This window comes from Grampus griseus (assembly GCF_964374135.1).
Source record: "Grampus griseus genome assembly, chromosome: 4".
In the NCBI taxonomy this organism is placed as follows: Eukaryota; Metazoa; Chordata; class Mammalia; order Artiodactyla; family Delphinidae; genus Grampus; species Grampus griseus.
In genome coordinates this window covers 34,167,937-34,183,557 of record NC_138997.1, presented here as the reverse complement: position 1 = coordinate 34,183,557, position 15,621 = coordinate 34,167,937, and the positions used below count along the sequence as shown (strand labels likewise).

The 15,621-nt window shown below is 35.3% G+C and overlaps 1 protein-coding gene across 1 annotated transcript in view; it reads left to right on the top strand.

The window, feature by feature from the left end:
* Window positions 1-15,621, top strand: part of TLL1 (tolloid like 1) — a gene marked incomplete at both ends in the record, with an annotated part of 248,343 nt that overhangs the window by 95,275 nt on the left and 137,447 nt on the right. The window contains one exon of the mRNA XM_082653600.1: window positions 14,569-14,679. Coding sequence (XP_082509726.1) covers window positions 14,569-14,679 — 111 coding nt within the window. The remainder of the gene's footprint in view (window positions 1-14,568; window positions 14,680-15,621) is intronic.

The window sequence follows — 15,621 nt, the reverse complement described above, 5'->3', positions numbered from 1 at the left end:
GTAGTGTGTATATGTCAATCCCAATCTCTCAATTTATCCCTCCCTCACTTCACCCCTGGTAACCATAAGTTTGTTTTCTACATCTGTGACTCCACTTCTGTTTTTTAGATAAGTTCATTTGTACCCTTTTTTAAGATTCCACATATAAGCGATATCGTATATTTGTCTTTCTCTCTCTGACTTACTTCACTCAATGTGATAATCTCTAGGTCTATCCTTGTTGCTGCAAGTGGCATTATTTTGTTCTTTTTTAGTAATTGAGTAATATTCCATTGTATATATGTACCAAATCTTCTTTATCCATTCCTCTGTTGATGTACATTTAGGTTGCTTCCATGTCCTGGCTATTGTAAATACTGCTGCAATGAACATTGGGGTGCATGTATTTTTTTGAATTATAGTTTTCTCTGGATATATGCCCAGGAGTGGGATTGCTGGATCATATCGTAGCTCTATTTTTAGTTTTTTAAGTAAACTCTGTACTGTTTTCCATAGTGGCTGTACCAATTTATATTCTCACCAACAGTATAGAAGGGTTCCCTTTTCTCCATACCCTCTCCAGCATTTATTGTGTGTAGATTTTTGATGATGGCCATTCTGAGTGTTGTGAGGTGATACTTCATTGTAGCTTTGATTTGCATTTCTCTAATAATTTGTGATGTTGAGCATCTTTTCATGTACTTTTTGGCCATCTGTATGTCATTTTGGAGAAATATCTATTTAGACCTTACATTTTCTGATTTTTTTTTTTTTGATATTGAGCTGCATGAGCTATTTGTATATTTTGGAGATTAATCCCTTGTTTGTCCCTTCATTTTCAAATATTTTTTTCCATTCTAAGAGTTGTCCTTTCATTTTGTTTATTGTTTACTTAAAAGCAAAAGCTTTTAAGTTGAATTTCGTCCTATTTGTCTATTTTTGTTTTATTTTATTTAGGAAGTGGGTCAAAAAAGATCTTGCTGCGATTTATGTCAGAGAGTGTTCTGCCTATGTTTTCCTCTAAGAGTTTTATAGTATCCAGCCTTACATTTAGGTCTTTATTCCATTTTGAGTTTATTTTTGTGTATGTTGGTAGGGAGTGTTCTAATTTCATTCTTTTACATGTAGTTGTCCAGTTTTCCCAGCACCAATTATTGAAGAGACTGTCTTTTCTCCATTGTATATCCTTGCCTCCTTTGTCATAGATTAGGTGACCATAGGTGCATAGGTTTCTGGACATTCTATCCTGTTCCGTTGATCTATATTTCTGTTTTTGTGCCAGTACCATACTGTTTTGATGACTGTAGCTTGGTAGTATAGTCTAAAGTCAGGGAGCCTGATTCGTCCAGCTCCATTTTTCTTTCTCAAGATTGCTTTGCGTATTCAGTGTCTTTTGTGTTTCCATACAAATTGTGCAATTTTTTGTTCTAATTCTGTGAAAAATGCCATTGGCAATTTGATAGTGATTGCACTGGATCTGTAGATTGCTTTGGGTAGTATAGTCATTTTCACAATATTGATTCTTCCAATTCAAGAACATGGTATATCTCACCATCTGTTTGTGTCATCTTTGATTTCTTTCATCAGTATCTTGTAGTTTTCTGAGTACCAGTATTTTGTCTCCTTAGGTAGGTTTATTCCTAGGTATTTCATTATTTTTGATGTAATGTTAAATGGAATTGTTTCCCTAATTTATTATGATCTTTTGTTGTTAGTGTATAGGAATGCAAGAGATTTCTGTGTGTTAATTTTGTATCTTGCAAATTTACCAAATTCATTTATGAGTTCTAGTAGATTTTTGGTAGCAACTTTACAATTTTCTCTGTATAGTATCATGTCATCTGCAAACGATGACAGTTTCACTTCTTCTTTTCCTATTTGGATTCCTTTTATTTCTTTTTCTTCTCTGATTGCCATGGCAAGGGCTTCCAAAACTATGTTGAATTATAGTGGTGAGAGTGGACATCCTTGTCTTGTTCCTGATCTCGGAGGAAATGCTTTCAGTTTTTCACCATTGAGATTGAGGTTTGCTGTGGGTTTGCCATATATGTCATTTATTATGTTGAGGTAGGTTCCCTCTATGCCCACTTTCTGGAGAATTTATCATAAATGGGCACTGAATTTTGTCAAAAGCTTTTTCTCCATCTATTGAGATGATCATATGGTTTTTATTCTTCAGATTTTCATATGGTGTATTACATTGATTGATTTGCATATATTGAGGAGTCCTTGCATCCCTGGGATAAATCCCACTTGATCACACTGTATGATCCTTTAAATGTGTTGTTGGATTTGGTTTGCTAGTTTTTTGTTGGCGGTATTTGCATCTATTTTCATCAGTGATATTGGCCTATAATTTACTTTTTTGTGTGATATCTTTCTCTAATTTTGGTATCAAGGTGATGGTGGCCTCATAGAATGAGCTTGGAATTGTTCCTTCCTCTGCAATTTTTGGAAGAGTTTCAGAAGTATACATTATATCTCTTCTCTAAATATTTGATAGAATTCACCTGTGACACCATCTGCTCCTGGATTGTTGTTTGTTGCAAGATTTTTAATCACAGTTTAAATTTCAGTACTTGTGATTGGTCTGCTCATATTTTCTATTTCTTCTTGGTTCAGTCTTGGAAGGTTGTACCTTTCTAAGAATTTGTTCATTTCTTCTAGGTTGTCCATTTTGGGGCATAAAGTTGCTTGTAGTAGTCTCTTATGATGTTTTGTATTTCTTTGGTGTCCATTGTAACTTCTCCTTTTTTCATTTTTTAATTTTATTCATTTGAGTCCTCCCCTTTTGCTCTTGATGAGTCTGGCTAAACGTTTATCAATTTTCTTTATCTTCTCAGAGAAAAACCTTTTAGTTTCATTGATATTTGCTACTGTTTTCTTCATCTCTATTTCATTTATTTCTGGTCTGATCCTCATGATTTCTTTCCTTCTATCTACTTTGGGTTTTGTTTGTTCTTCTTTCTCTAGTTGCTTTAGGTATACACTTAGGTTGTTTATTTGAGATTTTCTTGTTTCCTGAGGTAAGATTGTATTGCTATAAACTTCCCTCTTAGAACTGCTTTTGCTGCATTCCACAGTTTGGGATCATCATGTTTTCATGTAATTTGTCTCTATGCATTTTTTGATTTCCCATTTATTTCAGTAATCCATTGGTTATTTAGTAGCATATTGTTTAGCCTCCATGTGTTTGGGGTTTTTGGTTTTTTCCTGTGTTTGATTTCTAATCTCATAGTGTTGTGGTCAGAAAAGATGCTTGATAAGATTTCAATTCTCTTACATTTACCAAGGCTTGGTTTGTGGCCCAAGATGTGATCTACCCTGGAGAATGTTCCATGTGCCCTTGAGAAGAAAGTGTATTCTGCTGTTTTCAGATGGAATGTCCTATAAATATCAATTATGTCTATCTGGTCTAATATGTCATTTAAGGCTTGTGTTTCCTTACTAATTTTCTGTATGGATGATGTGTCCATTGGTGTAAGTGGGGTGTTAAAATCCCCCGATATTATTGTGGTACTGTTGATTTCCCCTTTTAAGCCTGTTAGCAGTTGCCTTATGTATTGAGGTGTTCCTATGTTGGGTGCATAAATATTTATAATTGTTATCTCTTCTTCTTGGATTCATCTCTTGATCATTATTTAGTGTCTTTCCTTGTCTCTTTTAACAGCCTTTATTTTAAAGTCTATTTTGTCTGATATGAGTATTGCTACTCCAGCTTTCTTTTGATTTCCATTTGCATGGAATATCTTTTTCCATCCCCTCACTTTCAGTCTGTATATGTCCCTAGGTCTGAAGTGGGTCTCTTGTAGGCAGCACATATATGGGTCTTGTTTTTGTATCTTTTCAGCCAGTCTATGTCTTTTGGTTGGAGCGTTTAATCCATTTACGTGCCCACAAAGCCCACAGCTGCTAAAGCCAGACCCATCCCAGCTGCAGGAGCACTTTTCCCTTTCGGATGTTTCATAGGCGAGGAAGCCATCAGTGGAGGCATAACTCTGCGGTTCACACAGCTTCGAGGAGAGATTTCTGCTTTTCTTCCCTAGTCACACGGCCCCTGGGGCTTAACTGTGGTTTTAGCCTCACCTCTGTGTGTGTCCTGCCGAATGGAGTCTGCTCTAGAGGTTGCTAGACCACATGGGAGCCCATCAGGCAGGAAGGAGCCGAGGCAGTGATCAGGGAAAGAAGGCCACCCAGGTGGGAGGGGGTGGAGGAGGCGATGGCAGGGGCACACGAACCAGCTCCTGTGGGGTCCCTCCATAGTGCTCCTGTCCCCTCAGGCTTTCTTTTCACAGCCAACAGCAGTCCCCTCCTTGGGTTTGCTCTCCAAACCACACATCCCAGCACCCATTCCCCGTGCACACCAGCAGACACCTGTCTCAGGCTGGGGCACACAGGGCTGTGGCATGGACCATCTGAGTAGGTCCCACTCTATCCTGCCTGCCACAGACCAGTTGCTGAGCTCTCCTCCAAGCCACCAAAGCTCCCCTTCTGTGCCAGCTGATCTCCCACTGGTGAGGGGGTTTCCCCAGATGAGGAAACCTCCTTACCTTCAGCTCCCCACCAGGAATGTAGGTCCCATCCTGCTTCCTCTCCTCTTCCTTTTCCCTTCTTCTTTCTTTCCTCCTACCTGGTTACATGGAGATCTTTCTTGTCCTTTTAGGTGTTCAAAATTGTCTGTTAGTGTTTAGCAGGTACTCTGAGAATTGTTCCATTTGTAGATGTATTATTATTATTTTTTTTTCGGTATGCGGGCCTCTTACTGTTGTGGCCTCTCCTGTTGTGGAGCACAGGCTCCAAACGCGCAGGCTCAGCAGCCATGGCTCAAGGGCCCAGCCGCTCTGCGGCATGTGGGATCTTCCCGGACCTGGGCATGAACCCGTGTCCCCTGCATCAGCAGGCGGACTCTCAACCACTGCGCCACCAGGGAAGCCCTCTTTTTTTTTTTTTTAATAAATTTTGTTTATTTATTTTTGGCTGCGTTGTGTCTCCATTGCTGCAGGCGGGATTTCCCTGGTTGTGGCGAGGGGGGGACTACTCTTCATCACGGTGCACGGGGTTTTCATTGCAGTGGCTTATCTTGTTGCAGAGCATGGGCTCTGGGTGCATGGGCTTCAGTAGTTGCAGCATGCAGCTCAGTAGTTGTGGCTCATAGGCTCTAGAGTGCAGGCTCTGTAGTTGTGGCACACAGCCTTAGTTGCTCCACGGCATGTGGGATCTTCCCAGACCAAGGCTTGAACTCGTGTCCCCTGCATTGACAGGTGGATTCTTAACCACTGCAGGGAAGTCCTGTAGATGTATTCTTGATCTATCTGTGGGGAGAGATGAACTCCATGTCCTCTTATTCCTCCACCATCCTGGAAATTCTCTATCGATTTTTTCTATTTTTTTTTTTTTAGTCTCTATTTTATTTATATCCTCTGTGATCTTTTATTTCCTTCCTTCTGCTCACTTTAGGGTTTGTTTGCTCTTCTTTTTCTAACTCTTTTAAGTTAGATTGTTTATTTAGATTTTTCTTGTTTTTTGAAAAAGGCCTGTATAGCTATGAACTTCCCTGTACTTATTGCTTTTGCTGCATCCCGTAGATTTTGTATGGTGTGTGTGTTCTTTGTCATTTGTCTCAAGGTATTTTTTAATTTCCACTTTGATTTCATCTTTGACCCATTAGTTTTTTAGTAGCATGTGTTTAGTCTCCATGAAATCATATAAATGTTTATTTTGTGTTGATGAAATAAAGTGTGAACATTACAAAAAGGAAAAATCTCACTGATTAAAGCAAATATATGGCAAATGTAGTATATCAACCCCTTATAAAGCTAAAAAGAAGGTTAAAAGACAAAAGTAGTAAAATCACCTATATCCACAATAAGTAGTTAAGGGATACACTTAAACAAAATGATTTAAAACATGATGTCAAAGAAATTACATATGTGGGGATATTAAAAATACAGGTTTATTTATGACCTTTCTTTTCATTTTTCAGACATTGGTTGGTTTTATAAGACTACAGTGACTTTATTCAAGTAATAGATTTTTTCCAACTGTATTATTTTGCTCAATATTAAATATATAATTTTTGCTCATGATACACATTTGGTAGTTTATTTAGCTTCTAAGTTATTCTCTTTTTAAAAATAACTCATCACTATTGCTACAGAGAAACTGAAGGATTTAATGGCCAGTTTTCCAATTTATATCTATTAACTAAGACTTATGCCAGTTCTAAATATTTAAATTGAAATAATGGCATAATTATTTAATATTGAAATTTAAATAATGATTTATCTGGTATTTATAAAGATTTTATTTATCTAATATGCATGTATTTCATTTTACATTTCAACATCTATTTCCTTCTAATTTATTATCTAAAACCAGACTTGAAACATTACTGGAAGATTATTCAGTAATATTAATATTGCAACTAGACAATAAGCAGAGTCTTTGGTGTTTTCTTTCCTTCCAGCACGCCAACTATGACGAACTCCTTTTTTATTTAGTAGTACTACTAAAATACTATTTCTTTTGTAGGTCACTTCCAATTGTCAATGAAGTACATCATCTCCATATGCCAATGCAGTCCATCCTTGTTTCTCCCCATCCAAAAACAAAGGCACCTCTTCTCTTCATTTGCTATATGAGACCATCAAGTGGTTCATATGGGGCACCAGCATTACCTCAAATTGAAGTTTTTAGACAGACAGTGCTTCTGACTCAGAATCTTTTTTCTCTAAAAAATTACCTAAAGTTAGTGCCAATAAACTCCCAAATCAAATAAAGGGAGATAGTGTAATACAATGGGCAATAAGAGATGGTAAGTTTTTTAAAAAGTAAATTCTATCGGCAGGTTAATAATATGAATCTATATCCTAGAATTTTCTAAGGCTCAATTGGAATAATATTGATGAGGGTGCTTTATTAACATTAAGCACCATACATTTAATATCAATATAAGTTACTGACACTTTATGGAACGTTTACAAAGTTCAAAATAATATTGACCAAGGATATTTCACAGATATTTCAATTTTTTCTTGTTTTGGTGTGAATAAAGTTCCCTTTAATTATCCTTTCAATTGCTGAAGGTCTCTGAGGCTAAGAAGAGAAGGAATAGAAATCAGTATGCGGAGTCAAGTTTTTAGGATGTTAATGAGCTTTTAAATTTTGTAAAGCCTATTTCACTGAGCACATGTTGACTTGAGGGCTGTGCGACGGCATAAATTAAACAAAGAAAAAAGACTCCAACCTTTGACTTGTGCTCTAGAGGAAATCTTTTACAAAGATGAACAATGGCCAGAAAGGTTGGAATATAACATTTTCTCTCTTAACCTATTATAACAATAGACTAATAAAAATGGAAAGTGAGAAAAAAGATTCTTCTGTTTTTGTGAAGAGGTGACCAGCCAATGGGTAAAACATAGCTAGAATATAGAAAATAGCATTTTCATGAATGACCTTACTTCCAGGAAGGCATGAAGATTTACTCCAAGAGCTAAGGTCAATATTTAGAAAATAAACCAATTTAATTTAAAAATGTAAATTAATTTAAAAAGAAGTATCAGGGTGACTCCTACACTGGCCACAGATGTAGACAATTACAAGCCTAAGGGAAGGAAAAACAGGTGTTAGCTCAATTGTTATAAGACAGAGGACATGGGAAATATAAATAAACCAAATCTTGGTAGTGGTTGATTATATATTCATTATTTGAGCAATATAAGAATGGCAGTTTTTGGGCTTCCCTTGTGGCGCAGGGGTTGAGAGTCCGCCTGCCGGTGCAGCGAACACGGGTTCGTGCCCCGGTCCGGGAGGATCCTACATGTCGCGAAGCGGCTGGGCCCGTGAGCCATGGCCGCTGAGCCTGCGCGTCCGGAGCCTGTGCTCCGCAACGGGAGAGGCCACAGCAGTGAGAGGCCCGCGTACCACGAAAAAAAAAAAAAAAAAGAATGGCAGTTTTAAAAAACTTATGAGCTACAATAAACCATTTTTTTAAAAACTTGTGACGGAAAATACTAGGCCATACACAAAATAAGTTTCAGTATTTATTTTTACATTTCTTGATCAAAGTACTTTTCTGTCAGTGTTTTTTCTTTTGAGTCAAAGAGTTCAAAATGAGTATTTGTGATGTGGTTGACATTTTTAAAATGTCCTGAGAAACCTTATCCATGGGTATTGTGGGTTATAAATGCAGATTGACACGGTATTTTGATGGATCTTTTTTGTGGGAAAACTTTTGTTTTCTGACTTAAGAAGGAAGATACAATTATTTGAAAATTTAGTATTTAATCACATCCATATTGTAAAAGTGTATTAAAACAGAAAAAAAAGATTTAAAAAAGATAAATTGCTGCTTCTGTTCTGTGTTCGGAATCTATCCATCAATCTAGATTTATCTTGAAACTCATTAATATCATGAAAAATTATTATCAAATGTCTCCATATTCTGGAGGAATATTCCTTGCATGGTATATATGTACATGTATATGCATATGTTTATTTGTTTTGCATTTCAGATTGAACATTTGATTTTGTGCTGAGACTGTATTTTGTTTCCTGATTCAAGAAATAATCAAAACTGTGTTTAACTCGAGCTGCAGTTTTGTGTTCTTTGAAGTAACCTCTAAATTTGGAGTATGTTTGGACAGTTTTTTTTTTAAATAACGGCCCAAACAGTTAGCTTTTTATACTGTTTTATACCCCCTTCCTCCAAAACACCTGCCCTTGGTACATAGAGGCATCTTGTTTTTTGTTTTGTTTTTTTTGTGGTACGCGGGCCTCTCACTGTTGTGGCCTCTCCCGTTGCGCTCCCGACGCTCAGGCTCAGCGGCCATGGCTCACGGGCCCAGCCGCTCCGTGGCATGTGGGATCTTCCCGGACCGGGGCACGAACCCGCGTCTCCTGCATCGGCAGGCGGACTTTCAACCACTGCGCCACCAGGGAAGCCCGAGGCATCTTGTTTTAAAGTAGCAGATGAGAGTCATATTATCCAGAAGCACCTTTCAATCCAGTTTATCGGAGAAAGATGAGTAAACCATTTTATTTAACTCATCATTTATACTTCACCACGTCACACTTTTTGTAGATTGGATGATTTTGTTCAGCTTATGTGATAGTATATGGTAGAAGTTATAATGCAGATCTTGAAAAAACCCTATGAAATATTTTAAATAAAGCATTGCATATGATTTTTTTTATGAACAACCACTAAAATAACTGGACTACAAATTCTTTATTATTATTAGAAATTTAAGAAAAAAATGTACTACATGAAAAATTTCTTACCCTTTTTTTTTTGAAGATCATTTCTGAGAATCTATATAAAAATATATCTTCATTTATTTTAGTGTTGTATCAAGAACTTTTAAAATGTTAGATAATTGTTTCCCAAACTTTCATGTTTGTCATTTTGGGGAAAAAATTTATTCTGTGCATATGAAATGCCACCAGAACATTATTTCCTCTTTTAAGTAAGGTAACGTTGTCTCCAAAATATATATATTGGAACTTTTGCCAAATCTTACTTTTCCTTGGGAATTTGCTTAGTTGTCAATCATGTAAAAATAGTTGACTTTTAAGCCTTTGCTGTTGCCCTTGTCTGAGGAGATTTTCCCTAGGCCTATATTTTAGCCTACAGCAGCCAAAGTAGCTTTGTCAGGTCTTCACATGACGTCATCTTCCTCCCAAATTCCAACATCAATAACAGCATAAAGTTTAAACTGAAAAAGTGTGATAAGCAAGTCCTCTTGGCTATTGTTGAATCTTTAAGTTATTTCTCAAATCCTATATGTCTCAAGATAACTGATCTGTTAGTTCAGTCATGTATTTCCTGAGCATATTATTGTGATGTTTAGGAAAAAAGGATACACTTCCCATAACTACACTTAATAATATATGCTATTGGAATAAAAAGAAAGACAGCTACCTTTTAATTGTTTTTTATTTTAAAGTATAAAACAGTAATTCCCTCTAGCTTGAAAGGATTTGAAATATTCTTTGGAATGGTTGAACACCTAGTATTTGGGGTCATAAGGCAAATTTGTGAATTATGTCGCATGCCTAGCCTCATTTTTGTTATATACAGCTATACCCCAATTCATTTACTCATTCACAATTTTTGTGCCTCAAAACATATACTGAGGACTACTTTATGTCAGGCACTCTGGCAGTGAGTGTTTAAACATGAGCAACACATCCTTCCTGTGGTCAGTATTTTTAAACTTAGGTTGAGGAATCAAACAAAGCATGTTATGAAATCTTGTGTGTTGGAAAGACAGGCAGGCCATGGAGGCGGGTGAGACCCCTAAGGGTTAGCTGGGGAGAGGAGCTTCCTGGGGGCCTTTCTGTAAGAAATGCCTGAGGAGATCTGTCATCTTGTCTACTACAGTGTACTCCCAAGTAGTCATCAACTATCAAGAAAATATATTCGTTTTCTTGAGAATATTTAGTTTGTAAGTATTTTCTCCTGAGTGCATTGAAAGGCTCTGCTTTTTGCAAAAGTAGAGGTTCTTTACTTTATGTGACCCCTTTTGGCAATCTACTATGGACCTCTTCTCTGGAAAACATGTGGTGACTGTGTTTACAAACTCATACATATTTTTTGCATACAGGTTTTAGAAAATCACAGGCTTGAAGTGTCCTTAAAGCTGGTCCCTGTACCCCAGCTTCAGAATTGCAGGACTATAGATCACTGGGGAATTGGGATGTGGGTGGAAGAGACATCATTTAAAGTTAGAGTGTAGGGAATCACAACCTTGGATGGCTTATTTTCACCATATATTCTTTTATAAAATGTGCAATAAAAGCACCCTTTGTTTTTTTTTTTTTTTTTGGTCTCTGATTAAAAAAAAAATTTGTAGTACAGTGAATGCAAATAGCCTTTGGGGAAAAACAAAATCTGTGGTTTTCCAAGTAGTTTCAAAATGTTATTTTTGACATTTTATTTTGGCCTATTGGTTAACTACATCCCTATTTTTTGACTGGATCTGAGCAGAATTCCAAACAGATAGTAAATATTCTAATTGTACTGAACATTTCCCTAGTATAGTAATTTATAACCAGTTTCCTATATTGCTTCTGTATCTGATATCACTAAACTCAAATCACTGTATTAAATGGGGCTAATGACTGATAATATATAGTTTTTTTAATTAATTAATTTGTTTATTTTTGGCTGTGTTGGGTCTTCGTTGCTGCGCGCAGGCTTTCTCTAGTTGCGGCAGGTTGGTGATGCGAGGGCTTCTCATTGTCGTGGCTTCTCTTGTGGAGCACGGGCTATAGGCACGCGAGCTTCAGTAGTTGTGGCATGCAGGCTCAGTAGCTGTGGCTTACGGGCTCTAGAGCTCAGGCTCAGTAGCTGTGGCACACGGGCTTAGTTGCTCCACAGCATGTGGGATCTTCCTGGGCCAGGGATTGAACCCATGTCCCCTGCATTGGCAGGTGGATTTTTAACACTGTACCACCAGGGAAGCCTGATAATCTATAGTTTTAAAAGTATTTCTCTTTAATTTTTGTTTTTTGATGAAAATAAATAGAAAATACCATATAGAAAGAAAAACAAAAAGCTCCAAAGTAGACTTGAAAATTACAAATATCTTGGAGCCTCTATAAAAAATATATGTTGGATTACAATGCAAATTCTAAATCCATATTAATATAAATTGTCATCGTCCAACTTGCTATGCCAATGCATAAGTAAATATTTAACATGTAGAAATAAGTCACTTAGACTAAAGTAGAAGGTGAATTAAGGAAACCTTCAAATGTGTGCAAAAAAAAAGAAATTTTGCATTTTATACAATGTGATAGGTTGAAAATTCTAAGATGTCTATTTTTTGTTGCTGTAGATAATATCAAGATTTAATGGTGTATATGGCCTACAGTATATCGTCTACACACATACGAATTGGCTTAGTCACTCACTATTGCTCCTGAAGCAATTCATGGCATATTCAGAACTGCAAAGCTACTGAGGCTATTAGTTCAGAAAAAAATAACAATAAATGAAAAATAGGCTATGTACTCCAGAGCAGTTTTGTCTCCTTCGAGAATCATCTGGTCTTATGCCGTTCTTATCCCAGAAATATTTTTTTTTTCTTCTGTGAAGTGTTATATCAACTTGGACTGCTGATCTTCGTTTGATATAATCCATCAAGACATGAATCCTATTGTATGTGAAAAGTCACTACAAGAATATAAAAATCTAAAACACATTTGAGTTTTATTTTACTACTACCTTTATTATATAAATGTAGTACAGACAAAATACACTTTATTTGGTTGAATGCTTAAGCTTTCAAGTCAACCAGCTGATTCAGAGAGGAGTAAAATTTATTGTTGGAGAAAAAAAAATGATTCTAATAAAGATAATGACAATGATAATTATTTGTAGTAATGAGAGCTTCTTAAAAATGTAGATCTGAGACCTCTCCCCAGACCTACTAAATCAGAGCCTGCGTTTTTACCAGATTTGCTGTGTTTCCTGGAAAAATAAAAGAGAAGCACTTTTTTAGTGTCCTTAACTGTCCCCCAGCACTAGGGAAGGAATAGGCAGTCTGAGAGAGTCACTGCCAGTCGGTGTTCACAACTATGTGCATAGTAATACACGATAGGAGATTTAAATAACTAGCAAACTTGTATCTACCTTGGAATAGTGAAAAATCTTGAAAAAAAAGTGCAAAATTTATTTATGTAAATGAACCAGCCTTTATATAATTGAAAAATATTTTATTTAGGTAGGCCATCTATTTGTTAGGATGTCTGGCTTTAGGGATGGTGGAGACTTAGCAGTTCCTGCTGCATGTGTATGAAGCTGATTAGAAGCTGGATTCAATTTCAGGCATCAAGACCAACTTCTTAGTCAGCACTATTAACTCTTCTACAGACTTCTTCGTCTCTGATATCAAAAGATTGTAAGCATCACTTTACTTCTACAGACTGCCATTCCATTGACAGTAGGGCAGAAGAGAGGGGTTGATGAGCGAATTCTAATTCTAATGAAGATTTTTTCATATGTTGAACTGATAACGCGTCTTGAACTAGTTTCTATTTTCTTCCTTTCTAGATTTACACATAAATAAACCCCTTCTTATCTCATGTCAGTTTTGTATAAGTGAACTAAACTAAGTATACAATTTTATATGATAAACCTTTGATCAAAGCCTAAAACATTGTATAGCTTTCAGGATTGAAATTTATGACTTAAAACTAATTTTATTAATTAGTTTTTATAGCTAAAATTCATACATATTAAGGTTTGAATTTAGTAAAAGTGATTTGAAAAGGATGGATTTTGTCATTTTCTAAATATTTTTCACTTTTTAAAATTGAAATATAGTTGATTTACAATGTCGTGCTAGTTTCAGGTGTACAGCATGGTGATACAGTTATATATATATATATATATATATATATATATATATATATATATATATATATATATATATATATATATATACACTTTTTCAGATTCTTTTCCCTTATAGGTGATTACAATATATTGAGTAGGATTCTCTCTAAATTTTTTAATGTAAATTTCTCCTCGCCTTTTTGGTTTTGCAGAAGAAAAATCTGAAGAAAATATTTAAAAAGCAAATTTGTAAACCTGTATCAAGAAACAAGTATCCCAGAATTTCCATGGCATTTGTCAATGTTTTACTATTTCATGATTAATTTATTCTCTCTCTTAAATTTGCTACATTTCCTAAAGTTATTATATTTTGACATCTGATAGTACAAAGGGATACTTTTGGACTCAAATAAACAAGGAGGCCATTTTTTGTTATGCAAATGTATATTTCTGACCTTAAAAGAGAATTCACTTACTGGTTTAAATACATTCACAATGGTTTATAGAGCTTTGCTTTATTAAGTAGCATAAACTGCTGGGCATAAAAGATAGAGTGTTTCCAGGATCAGGGTAATGATTTTGATGCTCCTAAAAATATGGACAATGTCTTATTTGTCATTAATGATGAAAGGTCAGCACCTGGTCATTGCCTAAATAAAAGTTGACTTAATTTATACATTTTATAGAGACTCAGAGGCAATGCCATCTTTAGAGAAAGTGCATTATAACTGTATAAAAATGTGATGAATAAGTTGCTATAACAGTGCAATATTCTTTTGTCTCAATTGAACTTCACTTTATGAAACTATCATAGCACACGGTTTAGTTGCTACTACCTCTTCTTCTACCTGTCAGTGAAGACCTGCTGATCTCAGACATCCACTGTAAATATAGGCATTCTTATCAGATTTTCACTTATTTGCAAATTAGCCATGATTGCTGAATTTTCTTCTCTTAGAACCCCCCCACCCCATAAATCTGAGGCCATTTCATTCAAAGAAATAACTTTCTCCCTCTCCCCTCAAACATCAAAGTAAAAAGAGTGGGTCACATCCTTTCACAGGTGGCTCATATTACACTGTAACAGGTCCAGTAAGTTCAGTTACACTTACTTTCTGAAATATCTCTATATCTTTAGGGACCACATTTCCACATTTTTTAGCAATATTTTTTCTAATTAGCTGTGTTTGCGTCGATTTTTGTTCTTAAATAATTTATATTTTAATTGAAATTTTGTTTTTTAGCTGTGTTTTGGGGTGACATTGCCTTAGACGATGAAGACTTAAATATCTTTCAAATTGATAGGACAATTGACCTTACACAGAACCCCTTTGGAAAATTTGGACATACCACAGGTACAGTTGATTATTTGATTCAGTTTGCATTCATTTAGAAGAAAATATACTCTTGAAATGCTAAAATACTCTTTAGATCATTTTTAATATTCCAGTGATCAACTTTGATTTTCTTGATATGAATGAGCCTATTTAGAAATTTAAGTTTTATTCATAGTTTTAATTTTATTAATTAATGTATTTAACAAAGATATTGTAGTGTTTACCATGTACCATGTACGGGGCCTGGTTTAAGTACTCTGCAGGTGTTAGCTCTTTGAATCCTCACAATGACCCCATGAAGGTAGCTGCTTATTGTGATTTACAAGTGAGGAGATGGAGATTTACAAGGTTACGTAGTTTTCTTATTGTCACATAGCCAGGAAATGACTGAGTCAGGACCAAAATTCAATTCTGAGGAAGGTTAAATTTCATAGTCTTGAACATTATATTCAGTTGCCTCCTATTTAGATATTGAGATGCAAAAAGTAAATTATTCTTAGAGTCATTAAATACAAACTTATTTAGAAAAATTTATATATCTATTTTTATAATTTTTGTGGAAACCTGGAAGAGATTATCAATTTCAGCTGTTTGAACATATTTGAATTATGCCTATATGAGATTTGTAATATTTTAAAAGACATTTGGGTCCTCATTTTAAAATATCTGTACTAAAATTTAAAAAATATTTTATATTATCTTGATACAGTTTTTATTCTGTATTTTATTTTGGAGAAAAATTGCAAGGTTAAAAATTTTAAATTTATTTTTGTAGTTATTGCTAAAACATTTATTCAGTGTCATGCTTTTTGATTTCATTGAATCTCTCCTTCTGTCCAATGTTATTTTTATTTTCTTCTTGTATTCTATGGAAAATAAAACATATAGTTCCTCTGTGGTATCTAGCAGACAAATATATTTTAGTCTTAAGACTCTGCCCAATTTACTTTTTCGCAGCTT